General features: G+C 36.6%; 1 protein-coding gene across 1 annotated transcript in view; it reads right to left on the bottom strand.

Moving 5' to 3' along the window:
* The window catches only part of LOC135229894 (receptor-type tyrosine-protein phosphatase C-like), a gene marked incomplete at its 5' end in the record, with an annotated part of 74,022 nt that overhangs the window by 33,069 nt on the left and 16,005 nt on the right, over positions 1-24,948 (bottom strand). Inside the window, 5 exons of the mRNA XM_064279107.1 lie at positions 3,355-3,389; positions 4,160-4,268; positions 8,100-8,160; positions 12,851-13,056; positions 22,639-22,797. Coding sequence (XP_064135177.1) covers positions 3,355-3,389; positions 4,160-4,268; positions 8,100-8,160; positions 12,851-13,056; positions 22,639-22,797 — 570 coding nt within the window. The remainder of the gene's footprint in view (positions 1-3,354; positions 3,390-4,159; positions 4,269-8,099; positions 8,161-12,850; positions 13,057-22,638; positions 22,798-24,948) is intronic.

Raw genomic sequence — 24,948 nt, 5'->3', positions numbered from 1 at the left:
ACCGCAGCCTTCTTGTGGGATTTATGTTCATCTTTCCCACGGACTCTCAGACTTTCCTCACACTTAACGCATTTGAAAACAAAAACAACAACCATTGCCGTCGAGTCAATTCCAACTCATCTGTTTCTCAAAATCAAAGTGTTCAAAATAGAACTCACTCTCTTTTATCTAGAATTTCCTATCTCGGTAAACAGGATCACCATTCACAAAGTAATTAATGGTTGAAATTTCCAAGTTATCTGAGATGTCTCCTCTCTCCCTATACCCACTAGGTCCCTTCTCTTCTGCCAGTGACCAGGTTCAGCAGCTTTCATCATCTGTGGATCTCCCTGGTCCCTGCCCCCATCTCCATTCACTCCTCATACTGCTCTAACTTCTAAATTGCCACGATTTAATCTTCTGAAATACAAATATGATCATGCAACTCTTCTTGTGGGAAAAAAAATAAAAACTTGCTGATGCTCCATTGCATTAAATCTGAAGTTTAAATGCTTAACATGATATATGGGTCCTTCCATAATCTCATCTGATTTATCTTGTCTGCACTATTTCCACACCCTCTTTTTTCATACCTTATGCATAAATATTCTATAAAATGCATCACATGATTTCATGTCCCCTTGTCTGTGTCCATAGTGTTCCCTCTTTCTAGAATGTCCTTCCCCATTTTCTCTGCCTACAGAACAGGTACTCACCTTTCAGGTCCCAAACCAAATATCACCAGCGAAATGACTTCCACATTTATTTGTTTGGTTATATGCATTTTATAGTGATTACCGTACTTATTTATCTATATCACAATTAATGTTTTTTATTATTTCCATTTTTAACTTAAAAAATATTTTAAACATACAAGTGAAAGGAGAGAATGTGACTAGTACACTGTACCCAAAACTCAGCTTAATTTGATTATCTGTTCACACTAGTTTGTAAAACAAGTTATATTCTTTATGCTTTCAAAATATGAAACACATTATGTGCTAAATATAAGTTTCCTTTTATCTATAATTTCATATCTCAGAAAACAGGATCACTGTTCACAAAGTAATTTAAGGTTGAAATTTCTGAGTATCCAAAATGTCTCCTGAAGAGTAAAATAACTTATTGAAGAGTGAGCTGTAACTGTATGTGGATCTGAAAAGCAACAGTTTTAGATAAATAAGAAAATTGAGCTGTCACACATGTAAAAAGTACATTTTTCCTACTCTTCCACCTGATGCTGATAGTATTTGTATTCAGTGCTCTTGTTAATTCCCTCTATTTATCAGATGAAGAAAGTGGCTCTCCATGAAGTTTGTACATATGTCTTACTGCCAGTGGAAATTGCTTTTCCAATCACAATTATCAAACTTGCCATCTGCAATTTCTTCTTCAGGTTGTTGAGAATCCCTAGTATTTATTCTGAACACAGGACCCATCCTTGCTTCTAAGGAGCATTCTGGTTGCACTTCTTCCAAGACAGATTTGTTCATTCTTTTGGCAGTCCATGGTATATTCAATATTCTTCACCAACACCACAGTTCAAAGGCATCAATTCTTCTTCGCTCTTCCTTATTCATTGTCCAGCTTTCGCATGCATATGAGGCAATTGAAAACACCATGGCTTGGGTCAGACACACTTTAGCTCTCAAAGTGACATCTTTGCTTTTTGACACTTGAAAGTGATCTTTTGCATCCGATTTGCCCAATGCAATGCGTCTTCTGATTTCTCCACTGCTTCTTCCATGAGTGCTGATTGTTGATCGAAGTAAAATGAAATCCTTCACAGCCTTAATTTTTTCTCCATTTATCTTGCTTTGGGTTTGGGCATTGGGATAAATTCTAATGAAGTCGGGGTAAAATTGAATTCATTCCGAGGGACAATCAGATTACCCTTGAGCTAAAGTATTTCTTTGATGCTGTCCAGTCAGTCTTGACTCTTTTAAATGGATCCACCTTCTCTGCTCAGGTACCCATAGCCCTACTGCTTTTCATTCTTAACTCACTCTATCAAAACCAGTCAAGACTCTTTATCTCATTCATTTATTTATTCATTGATAATTATTGAGTTCCACATAATCGCAGAGGTTCTGGAGATAAGACAGTGAATGACAAAAGAAAACATCCCTCCCATCACAGAGCTTACATTCTAGTTAGGGGAGATTAGTCAAGAAACAAATGAATAAATGTGTAAAAGAACGTCAGGCAGTAATCTGCAAAGGAAAATAAAGTATATCAAAGAAGCCCCAAAGAGCTAGCCCTAAAGCTTCTGCACACAGACGTGGTACCTGGTATTGCCAGGGGATGCCCTTCAAGGACAAGTTAAAACAAGATGGAGGAGTTCTGAAAATTTTCCTCTCCTGAGCATGAGAAAACAAATTATTTCCTTTATTGTAAACTGATTGTGGTTTCTTTAACTCTAGTCTTCTTTATGAAATAAAAATCGTATTTTTAAAAAGAAATTGTATAAAAGTTTTAAAAAGTAAAGGAATTTCTTTCCTCTCATAAGTCCAATTGCTGTCCTTGGTTGTGCTCATAAATGTGCCTTTTTAGTGGGAGCGGCCACCCAAGCTTGCAGGGACTTGAGGAGATTTACCACCTTCTCATCTCTGTGACTTTCTGTGCTCTCTTCCCTCTCCCTCATTTTTTAGTCTAACCTTTCCCCACAATCCTAGAAGACTCAGATCTTTCTGCTCCCTATAGGCAGTTTTCTACCTTCTATCTTTCAATAGGAGCCCTGGTGGCTCAGTGGTTTAGAGTTACAGCTGCTAACTAAAAGGTTGGTAGTTTGAATCCACCAGCCACTCCTCGGAAATCTTATGGGGCAGTTCTGCTCTTTCCTACAGGGTCGCAATGAGTTAGAATCAACTCGACGGCTTGGGCATCTTTCTGTAGAACCACACACATTCAATAGCTATGGCATTTATCGCATTACTGTAATATTTGTGGAAACGCTGGTGGCATAGTGGTTAAGTGCTAATCAGAAAAGGTCGGCAGTTCAGATCCATCAGGGGCTTCTTGGAAAGTCTATGGGAAAGTTCTACTCTGTCTTATAGGGTTGCTATAAGTTGGAATCGACTTGATGGCAATGGGTTTGGTTTGGTTTTGGTAATATTTGTCAGTACTTCTGTTTTGCTCTATTAGATTCTAAACCCTTTCAGGGCAGAGTCTGTCACTATGGTATTCTCAGTACCTGGCACAATATTTGGCATACACTGAGCACTTCATAGATGCTTGATGATTGAATAAACGAATTTAAGTTTCATCAACAGAGAAAGTCTGGGTTAGATCCAAAGCACTGAATTCTCTTTTAAACTGTATGGATGCAAATGTAGGGGCATGACTATTGATCAGTAAAAAAATTTGCATACTTACCCCTTTCAACAAGTTCCTGTTGTTCATCCAAATTGCTGTGGAAACAAAAAAACACAAGTTGCTATATTTTAAGAAACCTAGAATTCGGTTGGCATTGAATTGATTTATTTCTCCATTAATGAATGGGTTAAAGGAAGGAGGGAAGGGAAACAGGGAGGATAAAACGAGAGGAGACAAGGAGGTAGGGGAAAGGAGAGGGGAGCAAAGGAGGAAATAACCAACCTGTGAAACTCAGGTAAGCTATTTTAAACCTCCTGTTTTTCGTAAAACGTGGCTGTTCTTGGCCAAAGAAATACATATGCTTCCCCATATATACTACCCCTCCAACCCTTTCTTCTGCCTTTTCTCATTCCTAGAGCCACCTAACCCATTTCGTACTGAAGGAACAGGCACACCCTCTTTTCACTGGTCATTATTAAAAGAAGTCCATAACATTATTCATGGTTGTAGAAAATATTAAGATTTAACACAAACCAATAAAACCCATGGAAACCCTGGTGGTGTAGTGGTTAAGTGCTATGGGTGCTAACCAAGAGGTCAGCAGTTCAAATCTGCCAGGTGCCCCTTGGAAATTCCATGGGGCAGTTCTACTCTGTCCTATAGGGGTGCTATGAGTCGGAATCGACTCGAGAGCAGTGGGGGAATAAAATCCATACTAAGTCTTTGATCAAAAGTTCACTTGTGACCTGAACTTCACACTGTGCTGTCTGAATTCATATTTTTCACTTAACTTGTTCCATCCCTGCCCCATGAATACGTGCTTGCATTGGTATTACCGTTTTTATATTTGGAAAGCAACTCTTACCTGGATCTTTTCTTATGCAGGTCATAGATTTTGTAGAGAACAAATAGCAGGGCTATTGATGTCACAATAATCAGGAATACCAGAAATATAATCAGAGCTTTAGAATTATCTAGAAAATGAAAAAAAAAACACATTAAAAGAGCTTATGATGGCAAATATTTTCTGAATTCTTTGAATAATCGCATTTAAAGTATTTGCATTCTAATATTTTCACTTATTTGAGGTTTGAGGGTAAGAACAAATACAATAAATTCCTGATTTTGTAAATTTTACATAAACTATGTAGGACCAATAAAAACATTTTATATTTAAAGAAAGTAATTTTTTTTTTAATTAGGATATAGAAGAGCGGTTTTCTTCCCTTCCATTAAATAATGTCCCCTTATGAAATAACACCATTTAGATTTAATATCTTTCTTTCAATCACTCCATTTTGAAATTATCAAACAGGTAATCTACTTATTATAAGACTCAAAGAGAAGCCCATAGAGTTAAGCTTTATATGCGGAAGTGGGTCTTTTCCTCAGGGAATCAGAAAAGGCCTCTGGTCCACAAAGATAGACCCTCTTACCTGCTCATTGATGGTAAAATTAATTAACCAAGAGATAAAAATATTTCATTCTATACTTAGGATGAGACTTACCCTGACTTAAATTTTCCCTAAGATTGAAAGTGAAATCATACCCTTTCCTGAAGGAAAGGGCAGAGGAGAGAGTGTGTTGGAAATATACCTTATAATGAATAATATGTTCAGCTTTTCATATACAGTGAAAGTGCAGGAAAATAATGCAGTCACTTAAGGGCCCTTGACCCCAGAGCCATTTGCTAGCTCTACCCCTTCCTAGTTGGGACTCTGGCCAGAACCCTTGCTATCTTTATGTCTCAATTTCCTCATTCCTAAAATGAAGCTAAATGAGTTGATTTACAATAAACACTAGGCACAATGCCTGAAACACAGTAAGTACCAACTATACACTGCTAAAAAAATTTTTTTTTTTTAAGTCTTACTGTATACCAAGCACTGTTCTAGGTGTTCAGGATACTTCAAAGAACCAAACAGACAAAGGTCCCTGTCCTCATAGAAATCATCTTCTACTGAGGAAGTCAGACAACAAAGAATAAATATAATAAATAAGCAAATAATAAAGCAGCTTAGAAGACAAGGGCTGCAAAGATTAAAATGGAAAAGCAGGATAAGGGCATTTGGGAGTGTGGGAGGTACCATATCCCAACATCAGGTACATTGTCAGATATGTTAGGGGGGCTCATTGAGAAGGAAAGGGAGTTAGCCCAGCAAATATTTAGGATTTTGTGTTCTAGGCAGAGGGCATACTCAGGGCAAGAACTCAAAGGCAGGAGCATGTCTGCCATGCCCAAGAAATAGCAAAAATGCCAGTGAGGCTGGAACCCAGTGCATGAGGGGGAGAACAGCAGATGTGACCTAAGAGCCAGTGTTGCAGGAAGTAAGGGTGAGAGGGTCAGATTATTTGGGCCTTTTAAGCAATTTTAAGGATATTTTGTTTTTTTACTTTGCATGAAATAGGTAGCCTTTATAGGGTTTTGAGTAGAGTAATAAATTTTGACTTACGTGTTACAAGGGTTCGTATGACTACTTAATGAGAATGCCATAATCCAGGCAAGAGGTTACAGTGGTTCAGACCAGGGTAGTAACTTTGAAGTGGGGGGAAATAGTTAAACAGAGTTGTAATTAACTGGAATCAGGAAGGCTGTAGGTAGAACAGGCTTCAGGGGAGAAAGAGTTCCTTTCTGGATTTGAGAGTTTGAAATAATTATCAGACATCTAAATGGAAATGCCAGGTTGAAAACGGGATATGCAAACCTTTAGCTGTTAAATCATAAATCTACAGAAGAGGCATTGGGCTGGAGATAAAAGAATCCCTGGTTGTTAAACTGCATCTGAACAGAGAGGTTTATGGAAAAACCAGATCAAGCTGTTGGGAAGCCATAGCTGCAGGTCTCCCTGAGGTACCACCCTCTGGTAACTGGGCACAGCCCTGTTGACACCTCTGAAATCTATTCCCATGGAAATATTAGTAGAGGAAAAAAAAAAACCAGTTACTATCAAGTCAACTCTAACTCATGGTGATCCCATGTGTGTTAAAGTAGAACTGTGCTTTATAGGGTCTTCAAAAGCTGATTTTTTTGGAAATAGATCACCAGGACTTCAGAAACTGGTTCTTATTTGGGATATGGAGCTTCTAAGCCTGGTTGGCACCTGTACCACAAATGTGGTCTCTCATCAGATTCACCTCTGGAAGGGTCAGAGAGAAGTCCCTGAACTGCTGTGTTCTTCTGCCTGATTCTCTGTATCCTTTTAAGGTGTGTGAATTTGAAATGCCTACTTGAGTTTAAGACCCCAAGAGTGGATGATACAGCTAAAAATGATTTACATAATAAAAAAAAAACATTTTTATTGTGAAGAGATACAAAAGAAAAGTCTAATATGGAAATAGAATCACAGATGCACGGCTAAATTTGTATGGCATTTAATACTAGAGCTATTATGTTACAAATCTTAACCAAAAGGGCTAAAACTTCACAGAACTTAGCAGTTCGGAAAGTAAGCTGTTTTTGTATCTTCCTCTTGACTTTGGAAAATAAAGCTTCAGTGATTGTCTATGTGCCTATGTGTGTAGGAAAGAAGGACTGAAGAGTAGCAACGACAGTAACAGAAATAGCCTATGGTTGATGATAGAGCACACAGCAGTTTAAATGACTTAATTTTGCCTACAGAGTAAACAAACAGAGAAAGCTTAAAGCAGAGTACCAAGTGTTCTTTCTGTGTAGGCTCATATCCACAGGCAATGTTAATAACTCTGGAAAGAGCACCATACAAGTGTTGTCTACATATATAGGAAGCTCTGAAGAGAACTGAAAATAGAAATGGTTAGAAATGGTTGCTTCCACGAGCTGAACAATTAGTGGGGAGTGTTGTGACACAGCTGTTATTTTCATTAAAATAACGAAATTTTAAGTTACTGGATTTTTTCTGTGTGCACCTTTACTTTGATTGAAATTATTTTTAAGTTGTTAATCATAAAAAACTGAACAGCCATATTGTTGCTGTTATGAAATATTTAAATAAACTTCAATTAGGTAAATCAAAAAAATATCTGTACCTAACATCCACTTCTACAAAGTATATGGTTGAAGGACAAGATAAGATAAAATAGGTAATAATTGCAGAATATTACACAAAACAAAGTTGCCAACATGAAGGAAATGCCACCAAAAAGTCGTAATTTAATCATCTGTGCAGTAAGTCCTTTTGCGTATTATTCTATAGGTCAACAATCCTTTAATAAATGAAAAATCATTTACTCATCTAAATTTAGGAGCCCTACTGGGGCAAATGGTTAAGCGCTTGTCTGCTGACCTAAAGGCTGGTAGTTCATACCCACCCACTCCATGGCTCCACAGGTAGAAAGACCTGGAGATTTGCTTCCATAAGGGTTACAGTTAAGAAAACCCTATAGGGCAGTTCTGTTCTGTCACACAGGGTCGCACCTAACAACAACAACTATCTGAATTGCAGATATTGTATTTTAACATAATGTTCACCTATTTTTTACAGAACAATTTATAATACTATGTTCATTGAAAGCTTATTATTTAAATATTTTAAAATGAAATATGAGTTTCAATATGAAATAATACAGTGGTGTAAGTGCTAAGATATGTTACTATACCCATACCCATTGCTGTTGAGTCAATTCCAACTCATAGTGACCCTACAGGACAGAGTAGAACCACCCCATAGAGTTCCCAAGGAGCACCTAGTACCTTCAAACTGCCAGCCTTTTGGTTAGCAGCTGTAGCACTTAACCACTACACCACCAGGGTTTCTATAGAGATACTATAGAGATAATTACTCTGTTACTATAGAGATAATAAAATAAATAGCTCAGTGGTGACTTACAAGATGTTGATTTAGTCCTACTATCTGCGAGTCCATAAAATTTCCCATTGTAAAAACTGACCTAAATTTCAGCAATAAAAAGAAAATAAATTAGTTTTCTAAGGTAAATTTATATATCATAATGTAAAACATACATTAGTCATCATTCAATGCTATTTATTTTTATTTAAAATTTATTAAATATTAAATTGGTTTGCTCTAATTTAAAGTTGAAATTTCAAGGTTATATCAATAGTTTGTTGTCAGATATTTTTTAAAAAGTATTTTGACACTGCATGAGATATAAAGAAATTTTAATCCTTTTATCAATAATAATAATAATGATAATCAGCAAGAATAAATAAAATCCAATACAGAAGAATTGTTCATAATTGGAAGTTAAAATTCCCAATTAATAGACAAGTAGCTTCGCATTTGATTTAAAAAGAAAATTCAACCATATGCTGTTTATAAGTGCTATAGATAAAATGTACCGAATTTTTTTTCAAAGGCAAAGGTATACCTTTTGAATGGACACATTACAAAATAAGAATCGGAATAGTTATATCAACATAATATTTAGCTCACAAGGAATTAAAAGGATAATGATTGATTCCTTAAAGTGATACAGGGTAACCTATAGGATAGAGTAGAACCATCCCATAGGGTTTCTAAGGAGCAGCTGGTGAATTCGAACTGCTGACCAGCTGGTTAGCAACTGAACGTCTAATGACTGTACCACCAGGGCTCCAGTATAGATATAACTAGCACAAACATCTGTGTCTCATAATATTTAATGCAAATATATAAAGCAAAAATAATTTATATGTACAAGGAAACTGAAAAAGGCAAAAAGAGCAATGGCAGTCTTTGGCAGAAAACAAATTAAAGAATAAAATAGATCTGAACAATATAATTGAAAGAGATTTATGATAAACATGAAAAATAAAACTGACATACATATAAGCTTTTCTCCTATGGAAAATATATAACTTCCCCAGTACTCAAAGACTATGCACAAACATCATACTTTGGGCTGTAAAAAAATACACTATGAATGTGAAAGGCAGAAATTGTAAAAGCCAATTTTTTTTTATAAATGGATAACTAATGGCAATAAAAAATTCAATTATGAGAATGTAAAAACACTTTTGAAAATAATATATATATAAACTTCCAATTTTTTTTTTAGAAATTACCAATAAAAAGAATCCTGCTTGAAAGAACCATTTATTAAAAAATAAATATATAATTTTTTTTTTTTTTTTTTATGTGCAGGCACTGAGAAATTAGTGATAAACAATATCATGGAACACAGGGAAAATTTTACCAGAAGCCAATTCATAGCTTTAAGTTTTTTGAGTTTTGTTTGTTTTTAGCTTGTCTTGGCTTTTAGCTGGGAAAAAAAAAAAAGGAAAAGCAATGGAGGAAAAAAATAAAACAAAAAATCTTTCAATCCAAAGCTACCAGAAAAATATCAAAATAAACTCAGGAGAAGGAAAAGTAAGAAAGTAATCATAAAAAAAGAATTTGTAATTTGTTAACTAGGGATCACAATACTGAATAGTATGGAAAAAAGAAAAAAAAAACTGCTTCCTCATAAAGCTATAAATATAGAAGTGAAGATAGGAAGAAATATAAAACAAATTATTGTAAGTGTAATAAATTAAATAAAAGACAGTCTTGAAAAGTCAGGGAAGACAATGGATAACAGAATATCTTCTAATTTGAATTTTAAGGTATTGTATTTTAATATGGTATCCACCTATATTTTTTTCAGGGTAACTTGAAGAGTGGAAGAAGAGAATTATAGGAAGAAAGAAGAGCACGCAGTAAAGTGGCTAAAGAGAGAAAAACCTGAAGATATTTGAGAAACCGAAAAGGAGTCAGTGCGCCTGGAACCACGTGGGCAGTGGGGAAGTAGAGAGAGATGACATGGCAATAACATAATACTTCTTTTACATGGGCTATTCTTCAGAACAACATAAATGCCCAAACTCACTCAGAACGGGTAAAAATACCTGAAAAGACCAATAATTTGGGGAAAAATTATGTAAATGGTTCCCAAATAATTCCTTTGTGCTAAAGGCATCAAATAGCAGCCATAGCAGTTAACCACTACACCACCAGGATTTCTGTTTTTGTTATTTCAATTTAAAGGCATCAAAACACATTTTGGGGGGCATGGATAATTCCTATATTATTTAACATTACAAATAGAGAAAAAAAATATCTCCAGCGGGTCCTATCAGGTTAGCACAAACTTCATAACCAAATGTAACAAGAATAATGGACACCTGCATATATATGCAAACACTACCCCACCCACTTATGGAATGATCTCACTTATGGATACATATTCATGAAATATTAGTAAAATATTATACTGTTTAATAATGTTTTAAAGACTAATAAACAATGACAGAGCAGGGTTTATTTTAGGAAAGTGACTGGCTTAGCATTAGAAAACCTATCATTATAACTCACCATGTAAACAAATCAAACCATGTAATTACAGACAGTCCCTGGATTAATAATGAGTTCCATTCCCAATCCTGTCTTTAAGTTGAATTTGCACTCAAGTCAGAACAGTTAGGTATGGTTCCTATCTAATGTCAGTCAAATGTTTATCTTAGTATATAGTATGTAGTGTACTTTTTTACCTGTAAAAAATTAAAGAAATACTCCTAGATACTCTAAGACATCTTTAACGTAATAATACAGTAATAATAATAATGTTTTTATGTGCATTCCAAAGTAGCGCCCATTTGTGATTATGAACTATTGTATGTACCTCTAGTTTTTAATATAATAGGCTTAATGGGTGTTGGTTCATCACTAAGTCGGATGTTCATAGCCTGGGGACTGCCTGTACAAGCATGTCATCATCTAATATACTGCCTTTTTTTTATATATATAAAATCTAAATTAGTTTTCTGATTAAAAAAATTTAAAAAGTCTGTAAATAGAAAGACATTTCCTTAATCAAAACTGATCAGAAGCCAATTGCCAACATCATATTTAACAGTAAAACATGAGGGGAGTTCCCATTAAGAGAGGAATAAAAGCGATGTTTGACCAATAAAAATTGTGTCTGATTCCTAAGTACTATGAAGAAAATTAAAAAGCAAATTATAAACTGAAAGCAAAGTATACAACACATATGACAGTTATACATTATGACAATTATCAATTTCCAAAGAACTTCCCAGATGAAAATTAGACCAAGGAAATAAAGAAGATATTATCACAAGACCAAAAAGTAACTATATTTACCCTCAACAATGAGTAAAGATACACCATTAAAACAAAAAGATACCATATTTCACCTAAAACCAAACCAAACTCATTGCCATTGAGTTGATTCTGACTCATGTTGGTAAAACTCTCAAGTAGCCATTTTATAGTCTGTTACGGGAATGGTAATTTGCTTACCTTTATAGAAAAAATATTAATATGAATCAAAAAATCTTAAAACATACGTAAGTTCCTTTTGACCCAAGAATTTCATTCCCAGGAATTTATCAAATGGAAATTATTAAAGACTTACAAATGTAGAAGTGTGTTTAATGAATGTTGTTTATAACAGAAACCAACATAAATATAGTTAATACATGGTAAAGTCATATGACAGAATCCTATGCAAGCTCGAAAAAATTAAGTCTTGTTGTTGTTAGGTGCCACCGAGTCAGTTACAACTCATATTGACCCTATGTACAACAGAACAAAACACTGAGAGGTCCTGAACCATCCTCACAATCCTTACTATGTTTGAGCCCATTATTGGAGCCACTGTGCCAATCCATCTTGTTAAGAGTCTTCCTCTTTTTCCTTGACCCTCTACTTTAGCGAGTATGGTGTCCTTCTCCAGGGACTGGCCCCTCCTGATTACATGTCCAAAGCACATGAGGCAAAGCCTTGCCATCTTACTTCTAAGGAGCATTCTGGCTGTACTTCTTCCAAGGCAGATTTGTTTTTCCTCCTGGCAGTCCGTGGAATACTCAACATTCTTCACCAACACCATAGTCAAAGTGCGTCAACTCTTCTTTGTTCTCCTTAGTCATTGTCCAGCTTTCATGTGCATTTGAGGCGATGGAAAATACCACAGCTTGGCTCAGGCACACCTTAGTCCTCAAAGTGATATCTTTGCTTTTTAACACTTTAAAGAGTAACACTTTAAAAATTAAGTAGTAGCAGAATATTTAACATGGAAAGACGTTCATGATATAGTGATAGATGAAAAATAAAGTTGAGTATTCAGAATGCTGATAATATATTTGATAGGTATGTGTGTGCGAATGTGAATTACATTATGGAATCATATAACCAAAATATGATCAGTAGACAGTGAAATTATGGGTATTTTTAAAATTGCTATGTAGTGTTTTTTCTAACATCAAAGTACCTCGAAAGATTTTGCAAATGAAAAATTCATGTTATTAAGAATAAAAAACAAAAGTAAAGAAAATACTTGGCAAAGTAATAATCTGATGAGCATAAAGTGTTGTGCTCCTTGCCACAGGAACAATAATATAGCTATAACAAAATTATATTGAAAATCTAATATATTCCAATAAAAAATTTTCTTTAAACCACTGTTTTTCGTAGGGATGAAAAGTTTGGAGTCAAAACTTTTAAGACGTAAAGCATGATTACAGTAGGTATCAGAAGTTCTCAAGCTCCTATGACACTCTTTTGAACATTATATTATAAAAGTGTAATTATTATAATGCATGTCAGTATTGTAGTGGTTACAGAAAACATAATCTTACCTCAAACACATATTCTGTTGAATATTGGAGATTATCCATGAAGAATGAGCAGTCATCACGTTGATCTGTAAATACTTTATCTCCACCTTTTCTTGTCAAATTGTAACGTTTCTTGGGGCCATTAGGGTCATCCGGCTCCTCACAACTCACCATCATACTGTTATCTGATTTCAGGCTAACAGTCAGGCCCTTCACCTTACCTGGCTCTATCAAAATGAAGAAAAATTTGTTATTTCACTCATTTACAAAATGTGTGTTTTATTTACTCAACAATGTGAGTATAGTATAAAATACTTTAAGTTATGGGGTCATGGAGGACGAAGTTATGGTAGTGCATGGATAAAAAAGCTATAAGAAAACATTTGAAACCAAATCACCTATTCATTCAGTTAAGTAATGGCATATAGATTGTAGTTGAAGTGATGAGAGTTTATGTGATCTTCCAAGGGAAGTGTATAAATTAGAAAAGAGTAAAAGAGGGCAGAAGGGAACAGAATGGAAGAGAAAGAAAAGGAAAGGAACAGAAAGAAAAGGGAAATGAATCAAAGGGAAGAGGAGGGGAGTGGAAGGGGAGAGGAGAGAAGAGAAAGGAAGGGAAAGGATGATTGCTGGGAAACCTCTAAGGGTAGATGAAAAGCCCGTAAAAGAGACTGAGAAGCCACACCAGGTAGGTAGAAGAGAGTGTGTAAGTGAAACCGTGAGGGTAGCGAGTTATTCTAACGAGTTATTTGCACTATGAATGTAGCAGAGAGGTCATGTAAACTGAGCACTAAGAAGTATTTGTTGTGCTTAGCAATTAAAAGATCACTGATTGTCCCGATGAGGGCAGTCTTCAGTGGCTGATATAGAGTGAACTGCAGTGTGTATATAGTGAAAGCGAGGTCAAGGTTAGAGACAATGAGTGTAGACTAGAAGTCTGGCTGAAGTGGTAACCAAAAAACCAGTTGCCTTTGAGTCCATTTTGACTCATGGTGATCCCATATGCGTCAGAGTAGAACTGTGCTCTGTAAGGTTTTCAACGGCTGATATTTCAGAAATAGATACCCAGGCCTTTCTCCTGAGGTGCCTCTGAGTAAACTTGAACCTTCAACCTTTCAGTTAGCAGCCAAGCTTGTTAACCCATTTGTACCATCCACCAACTCTTAAATAGGAATCATATTGTAACAAGAAGGAGATTTAAGAAAAAAAAAAAGCCAGCTATCTATGTCTCTCTGGGAGGTAGATGTAGTCCTACTTTTCACCCGCTCACTCTTTGGCTCACAATCATCAAGTACCTACTGTGTACCAGGCACTGTGCTATGTTCTAAATATATAGTGGTAGGTACCCTTATCCTCATGCAGCTTACAATCTAATGGGTGTGACATATATTAAGAAACTGAATCCTAAACACATAATCCCAAAGGAATGGGGTCTTTGAAAGAGAATGGAAAGATATTTCAGAGGAAAAGACCTTGAAATGAAACCTAAGATCCCTCTCACACTTCTAGAACATGCCAAATGCCTTTCCTGCCAGTGACCCTTTACAATTGCCCTCCCAAATGCCTGCAAGATTCTCCATCTGACTTTTTACACAGCTCCATGTTAACTTCAAAATCCAACATTAAAAATGCTTTCAGGAGGCGGGGCCAAGATGGTGGACTAGGGAGATGCTACCTCGGATCCCTCTTGCAACAAAGACTAGGAAAAACAAGTGAATCGATCAAGTACATAACAATCTACGAACCCTGAACAACAAACACAGATTTAGAGATGGAAAACGAACAAATACGGGGAAGCAGCGATTGTTTTCGGAGACTGCAGCCAGCGTCCCAGTCAGTGGATTTTCTGGAAAAACTAGTTTCCCAGTGATGGCTCGGAGACAGCAGTCCATATCAAACCACATAAAGAAGCAGACCATGACAGCTTCTACAACCCCCCAAACAAAAGAATCAAAATCTTTCCCAAATGAAGATACAATCCTGGAATTATCAGATACAGAATATAAAAAACTAATTTACAGAATGCTTCAAGACATCACAAACGAAATAAGGCAAACTGCAGAAAAAGCCAAGGAACACACTGATAAAACTGTTGAAGAACTCAAAAAGATTATTCAAGAACATTCTGGAAAAAATAATAAGTTGCAAGAATCCATAGAGAGACAGCATGTAGAAATCCAAAAGGTTAACAATAAAATTACAGAATTAGACAATGCAATAGGAAGTCAGAGGAGCAGACTCGAGCAATTAGAATGCAGACTGGGACATCTGGAGGACCAGGGAATCAACACCAACAGAGCTGAAAAAAAATCAGATAAAAGAATTAAAAAAAATGAAGAAACCCTAAGAATCATGTGGGAGTCTATCAAGAAGGATAACTTGCATGTGATTGGAGTCCCAGAACAGGGAGGGAGGACAGAAAACACAGAGAAAATAGTTGAAGAACTCCTGACACAAAACTTCCCTGACATCATGAAAGACGAAAGGATATCTATCCAAGATGCTCATCGAACCCCATTTAAGATTGATCCAAAAAGAAAAACACCAAGACATATTATCATCAAACTCGCCAAAACCAAAGATAAACAGAAACTTTTAAAAGCAGCCAGGGAGAAAAGAAAGGTTTCCTTCAAGGAAGAATCAATAAGAATAAGTTCAGACTACTCAGCAGAAACCATGCAGGCAAGAAGGGAATGGGACGACATATACAGAGCACTGAAGGAGAAAAACTGCCAGCCAAGGATCATATATCCAGCAAAACTCTCTCTGAAATATGAAGGTGAAATTAAGATATTTACAGATAAACACAAGTTTAGAGAATTTTCAGAAACCAAACCAAAGCTACAAGAAATACTAAAGGGTATTGTTTGGTCAGAAAACCAATAATATCAGATACCAGCACAACAGAAGGTCACAAAACAGAACATCCTGATATCAACTCAAATAGGGAAATCACAAAAACAAATTAAGATTTATTAAAAAAAAAAAAAACTCATAACAGAATCACGGAAGTCAATATGTAAAAAAATCACAATAATCAAAAAGAGGGACTAAATACAGGAGGCATAGAACTGCCATATGGAGAGGGATACAAGGCGATATAGAACAATACAAATTAGGTTTTTACTTAGAAAAATAGGGGTAAATAATAAGGTAACCACAAAGAGGTATGACAACTCCATAACCCAAGATAAAAGCCAAGAAAAACTTAATGACTCAACAAACATAAAGTCAAACACTACGAAAATGAGGATCTCACAATTTAATAAGAAAAACGTCTCAGCACAAAAAAGTATGTGGAAAAATGAAATTGCCAACAACACACATAAAAAGGCACCAAAATGACAACACTAAACACTTATTTATCTATAATTACGCTGAATGTAAATGGACTAAATGCACCAATTAAGAGACAGAGAGTCTCGGACTAGATAAAGAAACACGATCTGTCTATATGCTGCCTACAAGAGACACACCTTAGACTTAGAGACACAAACAAACTAAAACTCAAAGGATGGAAAAAAATATATCAAGCAAACAATAAGCAAAAAAGGAGTAGCAATATTAATTTCTGACAAAATAGACTTTAGACTTAAATCCACCACAAAGGATAAAGAAGGACACTATATAATGATAAAAGGGACAATTGATCAGGAAGACATAACCATATTAAATATTTATGCACCCAATGACAGGGCTGCAAGATACATAAATCAAATTTTAACAGAATTGAAAAGTGAGATAGACACCTCCACAATTATAGTAGGAGACTTCGACACACCACTTTCGGAGAAGGACAGGACATCCAGTAAGAAGCTCAATAGAGACACGGAAGACCTAATTACAACAATCAACCAACTTGACCTCATTGACTTATACAGAACTCTCCACCCAACTGCTGCAAAGTATACTTTTTTTTCTAGCGCACATGGAACATTCTCTAGAATAGACCACATATTAGGTCATAAAACAAACCTTTGCAGAATCCAAAACATCGAAATATCACAAAGCATCTTCTCAGACCACAAGGCAATAAAACTAGAAATCAATAACAGAAAAACTAGGGAAAAGAAATCAAATACTTGGAAACTGAACAATACCCTCCTGAAAAAAGACTGGGTTATAGAAGACATCAAGGAGGGAATAAGGAAATTCATAGAATGCAACGAGAATGAAAATACTTCCTATCAAAACCTCTGGGACACAGCAAAAGCAGTGCTCAGAGGCCAATTTATATCGATAAATGCACACATACAAAAAGAAGAAAGAGCCAAAATCAGAGAACTGTCCCTACAACTTGAACAAATAGAAAGTGAGCAACAAAAGAATCCATCAGGCACCAGAAGAAAACAAATAATAAAAATTAGAGCTGAACTAAATGAATTAGAGAACAGAAAAACAATTGAAAGAATTAACAAAGCCAAAAGCTGGTTCTTTGAAAAAATTAACAAAATTGATAAACCATTGGCTAGGCTGACTAAAGAAATACATGAAAGGAAACAAATAACCCGAATAAGAAACGAGAAGGACCACATCACAATAGAACCAACTGAAATTAAAAGAATCATTTCAGATTATTATGAAAAATTGTACTCTAACAAATTTGAAAACCTAGAAGAAATGGATGAATTCCTGGAAAAACACTACCTACCTAAACTAACACATTCAGAAGTAGAACAACTAAATAGACCCACAACAAAAAAAGAGATTGAAACGGTAATCCAAAAACTCCCAATAAAAAAAAGCCCTGGCCCGGACGGCTTCACTGCAGAGTTCTACCAAACTTTCAGAGAAGAGTTAACACCACTACTACTGAAGGTATTTCAAAGCATAGAAAATGACAGAATACTACCCAACTCATTTTATGAAGCCACCATCTCCCTGATACCAAAACCAGGTAAAGACATTACAAAAACAGAAAATTACAGACCTATATCCCTCATGAACATAGATGCAAAAATCCTCAACAAAATTCTAGCCAATACAATACAACAACATATCAAAAAAATAATTCACCACAATCAAGTGGGATTTATACCAGGTATGCAAGGCTGGTTTAATATCAGAAAAACCATTAATGTAATCCATCACATAAATAAAACAAAAGACAAAAACCACATGATCTTATCAATTGATGCAGAAAAGGCATTTGACAAAGTCCAACACCCATTTATGATAAAAACTCTCACCAAAATAGGAATTGAAGGAAAATTCCTCAACATAATAAAGGGCATCTATGCAAAGCCAACAGCCAATATCACTCTAAATGGAGAGAACCTGAAAGCATTTCCCTTGAGAACGGGAACCAGACAAGGATGCCCTTTATCACTGCTCTTATTCAACATCATGCTAGAAGTCCTAGCCCGGGCAATTAGGCTAGACAAAGAAATAAAAGGCATCCGGATTGGCAAGGAGGACGTAAAATTATCTCTATTTGCAGATGACATGATCTTATACACAGAAAACCCTAAGGAATCCTCCAGAAAACTACTGAAACTAATAGAAGAGTTTGGCAGAGTCTCAGGTTATAAAATAAACATACAAAAATCACTTGGATTCCTCTACATCAACAAAAAGAACACCGAAGAGGAAATAACCAAATCAATACCATTCACAGTAGCCCCCAAGAAGATAAAATACTTAGGAATAAATCTTACCAAGGATGTAAAAGACCTATACAAGGAAAACTACAAAGCTCTACTGCAAGAAATTATAAAGGACATACTTAAGTGGAAAAACATACCTTGCTCATGGATAGCAAGACTTAACATAGTAAAAATGTCTATTCTACCAAAAGCCATCTATACATACAATGCACTTCCGATCCAAATTCCAATGTCATTTCTTAAGGTGATAGAGAAACAAATCACCAATTTCATATGGAAGGGAAAGAAGCCTCGGATAAGCAAAGCATTACTGAAAAAGAAGAAGAAAGTGGGAGGCCTCACTCTACCTGATTTCAGAAGCTATTATACAGACACAGTAGTCAAAACAACCTGGTAGTGGTACAACAACAGGCACATAGACCAATGGAACAGAATTGAGAACCCAGATATAAATCCATCCACATATGAGCAGCTGATATTTGACAAAGGACCAGTGCCAGTTAATTGGGGAAAAGATAGTCTTTTTAACAAATGGTGCTGGCATAACTGGATATCCATTTGCAAAAAAATGAAACAGGACCCATACCTCACACCATGCACAAGAACTAACTCCAAGTGGATTAAAGACCTAAACATAAAGACTAAAACGATAAAGATCATGGAAAAAAAAAATAGGGACAACTCTAGGAGCCCTAAAGAAGGCATAAACAGAATACAAAACATTACCAAAAATGACGAAGAGAAACCCGATAACTGGGAGCTCCTAAAAATGAAACACCTATGCTCATCTAAAGACTTCACCAAAAGAGTAAAAAGACCACCTACAGACTGGGAAAGAATTTTCAGCTACGACATCTCGGACCAGCGCCTGATCTCTAAAATCTACATGATTCTGTCAAAACTCAACCACAAAAAGACAAACAACCCAATCAAGAAGTGGGCAAAGGATATGAACACACACTTCACTAAAGAAGATATTCAGGCAGCTAACAGATACATGAGAAAATGCTCTCGATCATTAGCCATTAGAGAAATGCAAATTAAAACTACGATGAGATTCCATCTCACTCCAACAAGGCTGGCATTAATCCAAAAAACACAAAGCAATAAATGTTGGAGAGGCTGTGGAGAGATTGGAACTCTTATACACTGCTGGTGGGAACGTAAAATGGTACAACCACTTTGGAAATCTATCTGGCGTTATCTTAAACAGTTAGAAATTGAACTACCATTCAACCCAGAAATCCCACTCCTCGGAATATACCCTAGAGAAACAAGAGCCTTCACACAAACAGATATATGCACACCCGTGTTTATTGCAGCTCTGTTTACAATAGCAAAAAGCTGGAAGCAACCAAGGTGTCCATCAACGGATGAATGGGTAAATAAATTGTGCTATATTCACACAATGGAATACTACGCATTGATAAAGAACAGTGACGAATCTGTGAAATATTTCATAACATGGAGGAACCTGGAAGGCATTATGCTGAGCAAAATTAGTCAGAGGCAAAAGGACAAATATTGTATAAGACCACTATTATAAGATCTTGAGAAATAGTAAAAACTGTGAAGAACACATCCTTTTGTGGTTACGAGGCGGGGAGGGAGGGAGGGAGGGAGGGAGAGGGTTTTTTATTGATTAATTAGTAGATAAGAACTGCTTTAGGTGAAGGGAGAGACAACACTCAATACATGGAAGGTCAGCTCAATTGGACCGGACCAAAAGCAAAGAAGTTTCCGGGATAAAATGAATGCTTCAAAGGTCAGCGGAGCAAGGGCGGGGGTTTGGGGACTTCTAAGTCAATTGGCAAAATAATTCTATTATGAAAACATTCTGCATCCCGCTTTGAAATGTGGCGTCTGGGGTCTTAAATGCTAACAAGCGGCCATCTAAGATGCATCCATTGGTCTCAACCCACCTGGAGCAAAGGAGAATGAAGAACACCAAGGTCACATGACAACTAAGAGCCCAAGAGACAGAAAGGGCCACATGAACTAGAGACCTACCTCATCCTGAGACCAGAAGAACCAGTTGGTGCCCGGCCACAATTGATGACTGCCCTGACAGGGAGCACAACAGAGAACCCCTGAGGGAGCAGGAGATCAGTGGGATGCAGACCCCAAATTCTCATAAAAAGACCACACTTAATGGTCTGACTGAGACTAGAGGAATCCTGGCGGCCATGGTCCCCAGACCTTCTGTTGGCACAGGACAGGAACCATCCCGAAGACAACTCATCAGACATGAAAGGAACTGGACAGTGGGTGGGAGAGAGATGCTGATGAAGAGTGAGCTAATTATATCAGGTGGACACTTGAGATTGTGTTGGCATCTCCTGTGTGGAGGGAGGATGGGAGGATAGAGAGAGTTGGAAGCTGGAGAAATTGTCACGAAAGGAGAGACTGGAAGGGCTGACTCATTAGTGGGGGAGCAAGTGGGAGTACGGAGTAAGATGTATGTAAACTTATATGTGACAGACTGACTTGATTTGTAAACGTTCACTTGAAGCTCAATAAAAGTTAATAAAAAAAAATGCTTTCAGCAATATTTAAAAGTAAGCACTTGGTTGAATCAGAAAGTCTGTGGAGATGATATTGCACCTTATTTTTCTTTACCTGTTTTCACATCCAGTATAGATTTTAACAGGATTATTTCTAACTTCCCTTAGGATATCTCCATACCTTCTTTGAAATCACAGGTTGTAAGAGTTAAACACAATAAAAAACCAAAGGCTACCATAAAATCTAGCGTCCATTCCTAAAGCCGACTTTTCTCCACTTATATCACCCTGGTAGGCAACTGTCTGAATTCTTCAGGCACAGCAACACATTATCTTGCCTGTCTGTGATAACGCAGAAATTTAGGAAAATAGCAGAAGTATAGAGCTCTGGAACCTGGACTTCTTAAACCGAAACCTAGCTGACATTAAGGATTTTTACATCCATCCCTGAATAGGACAAGTTTTCTAATTCAGCCTGGTGAGCTTCAGGTTCTCTGGAGCTATAGATGCCACCTTACCAATTACAAGTTGGTATGGAATCAACTCTGACTCATGGCAACACAGTGTGTGACAGTAAAACTGTGCTGCATACCATTTTCAATGGCTGATTTTTTGGAAGCAGAGTGTTAGGCCTTCCAAGGTGCCTCTGGGTGGACTCAAACCTCCAACCTTTTGGTTAGCAGCAGAACACAATGAGAGCTTTAACTGTTTGCACTACCCAAGGACTCTAGATGCCACTTTCCTGTCATTAATGAGTCTCAGAGCTACCTCAGAGCCAGACTTAACTTCAGGCCTAGAAGCTAGGGGTGGGCCTCTGGTTGGTGTAAATGGTTCGTGCTTGACTGCTAGCCAAAAGTTGGTGATTCAAACACATCCAATGGCACCACAGAAGAAAGTCTTATAAAGACGTGCTTCCGTAAAGATTACAGCCAAGAAAATTGTACGGAGGTCATGTCTACTCTGTAACGTGTGGGGTCACAGTGAGTCAGAATTGAGGGAGACATGATACAGGTGGCAAGAGCCAAATGCTGTTGAAAGGAAACCTCAAATGGAAGATGTGACATAAAATAAAATAGTAAATAGTTCAAAGGAATAAGAAGAAAATGCTAATAATATGTTTCATGAGGTGTTTTGTCAGGTGAGCAGAGACTAGTAATACTTGTAAGAGATTATTAGGTGTCCGCTTGCAGTTAATATTTTTAGATAGCAAAGAAAACAACAGACAGTGTATTTTTATCTAAGCTGGTTAGGTACTCAATTGCCTGAAAGCCTACAAATTGTACCAGTTCATTTGCCATCGTGCTTTGTTCTTACAATTGTGTGACTTCATCTGAAGAATACTGAAAACCTAGGTGAACTAACAATTTTTAAATTCTTTTATTTTAAATTAAGACAAACCTTAAATATTAACAAATGCCCCCCAAAAAACCAAACCCGTTGCCATCAAGTCAAAGTTCAACTCATAGTGACCCTATAGGACAGAGTAGGACTGCCCTGTAGGGTTTCCAAGGAGCACCTGGTGGATTCGAACTACCAACTTTTGGTTAGCAGCTGTAGCTCTTAACCACTACATCACCAGGACTTCCACAGGTCAATTTATTTCCCAAGTAAAGCATAAACATAGATATACTATAGCCTAAAAAGTTCATACTTTGCTCTTTTTCATTCCTAGAACGAAGTATTGGAGCATATAACTTACTTATTATTTCTGTTTGAAGTGTACATGGACTGGCAGTTCCATTGCGTTGCACTTTTCCAAAGGTGTAGGCAAGTACTGATACAGAATAGTTGCTATAAGCTTTCAAATTTTTCAAAGTATATTTGGTTCGATTTGGTTCCAGAATCGTGCACGCATTTTCTAAGGGGGGGAAAAAAAGGAAAAATTTAAGTCAGCAAAATTTAGGAGTCTCACATATTTAATTTTGCATTCGACATGATATCATTCCAATCAGATACCACGTTAATGAGTGATTGAGAAATAAGTACATTCCTGATGCACAGAAGTGCATGCAACTATCAACAAATGTCTTGAACAAGTGCAATTATTATAAATAAACTCAAATGCTCAAAATTAGGTTTTCAGATCTCTAATTTGGTAGATAAAATATTTAATACATTTCAGACACATTTGAAGATAGTCTCTTTTCTTTCTGAGAAAACACAGCCCCTAGTGGATATTATGAAATTCTTGAGTTGTGACATTTCAGGATGTTTATTTTTTAGAGCAATGTTTTCTGATACTTAGCCTCCAAATTTTGATCATCAGTATTAGCTACTGCTATAGGCTTTAGATGCAGATCTAAAATATGATCACCTAACTAAGCCTGGTCTATCATACTAATTTAAGCGTAACAGTAATTCACGAAGGCTGCAAGAATCAGGGAAAGCTTCTTGCTGACAGTGGAATCCACGTTGTTCATTGAATGAATGAAGAGTGAGGTTGAATAGGTTTAAGGAGTAAGAGACAACATTACATATGAATGAAGGAACATTTTGATTTTGGGGACAAGACTGACTGGGAGAGCAGATTCTGGCTGGGAAGGCATACAAAAGGTAGGACCATGTTTATGTGCGTTTCAACATTCAGGAAGAAGAGTTAAAAGTTGAGAAATAACTAGTCATTGACTATTTTTGAGTAGACAAGTGGCATCGGAAAAGATGTGTTGAAGGAAGATACAGTGGCAGCACGTTGGTGCTTAGCAGTTACAGGAATGATAATAATGCCAATAACAATTAAAAAAATGAATAACTATGTGCCAAGTACTGTTTTACATGGTGTACATGAATTAATTATTTTAACCATCACCACAACCCTATCAAAAAAGCAATCAAACTGGTTGCCATCGAGTCAATTTTGACTCATAGCAACCCTATAGGACAGAGTAGAACTGGTCCATAGGGTTTCCAAGGAGTGGCTGGTGGATTCAAACTGCCAATATTTTGGTTAGCAGATGTAGCACACCACTGTGCCACCAGGGCTCCATAGTATCATCTGATTTTACAGATGGAAAAAAAAAAAAACAGTCACAGACAGAGTAAACAATCTAAGATTTCACTGCAAAGGAGGAATGAAGGCAGGTAGAAACCCACTGAGTCTCGAGAATCCGTGCTATAGCCTGGGAGAGGGAACAAGGCCTGCATTGGGGCCAGTCATTACCTCATTACCTTAGTTTTGGAGATCTCACTTCTCTGGTCCAGTTGTATGAGCCTATGGGCTTGCAGGAGCAGAGTAGGAAGGATCTAACACTTGCTAATTTCTCGCCTCAATTACTTATCCATTAAATGGAAACTATAGTAATATCTTTACCTCACCATGGGATTTTAAACAGTGAGATAAATAGTCCTGCCCTCTCTCTAGTGAGAATTCTTTTCTAGGGCAAGACACGCGTGAGCTCAAGAGAGGGTCAGGCGGTACTCTCTGACTGGTGGCATCTGCCAGCTTCTTGTATGAGGACTAGCTTCTAGGAAAATGCTCACATTCTTCGTAGGACCCAATCAAAGCGTCAAGACGCTGTTCTCAAGATCAGCCTGTCTTCATTTCAGTGACCTAATTTTGTACAATTTTATATGTAATCTCACAGAAGTTTTATATTAGAATAAAAACATGATACTTCATTTAAGTAGCTGTATGAAGTTTTTATCGTAGCCAATTTGACTCAAAGTCAACTTGTTCATTTTACTTTTGTAGATACTGTTGTTTGGGAGTTTTTTTTTTTTTTTTTTAACCAATAATTAATTGGAAGTGTGCAGCGCTTAGAAAGGTGGATTGGAATGTTCACTTCCAATTAATAAAGTTTCTAGCTTGGGTTGAAAGGAGAAAATACTTTAAATACTCCTGCCTCCTCTATATGTTTGAACACTTGTTCTCAGTACTCTGGCTTCACAAGTTGAGTTCTTGTTTGCAAAATGCTTGAAATATTTTCCCCCTTAGGGTAACAAGGACATCAAGTCTTCAGGCCAGGTGTGTTACTCTAGAACTAGCTGGAAAGACAGACTTTCCCACTTGTCT

Source organism: Loxodonta africana, unplaced genomic scaffold, assembly GCF_030014295.1.
Source record: "Loxodonta africana isolate mLoxAfr1 unplaced genomic scaffold, mLoxAfr1.hap2 scaffold_599, whole genome shotgun sequence".
In the NCBI taxonomy this organism is placed as follows: Eukaryota; Metazoa; Chordata; class Mammalia; order Proboscidea; family Elephantidae; genus Loxodonta; species Loxodonta africana.
Note: the sequence above shows the minus strand (reverse complement) of the source record. Positions and strands in the feature narration are given on the sequence as shown.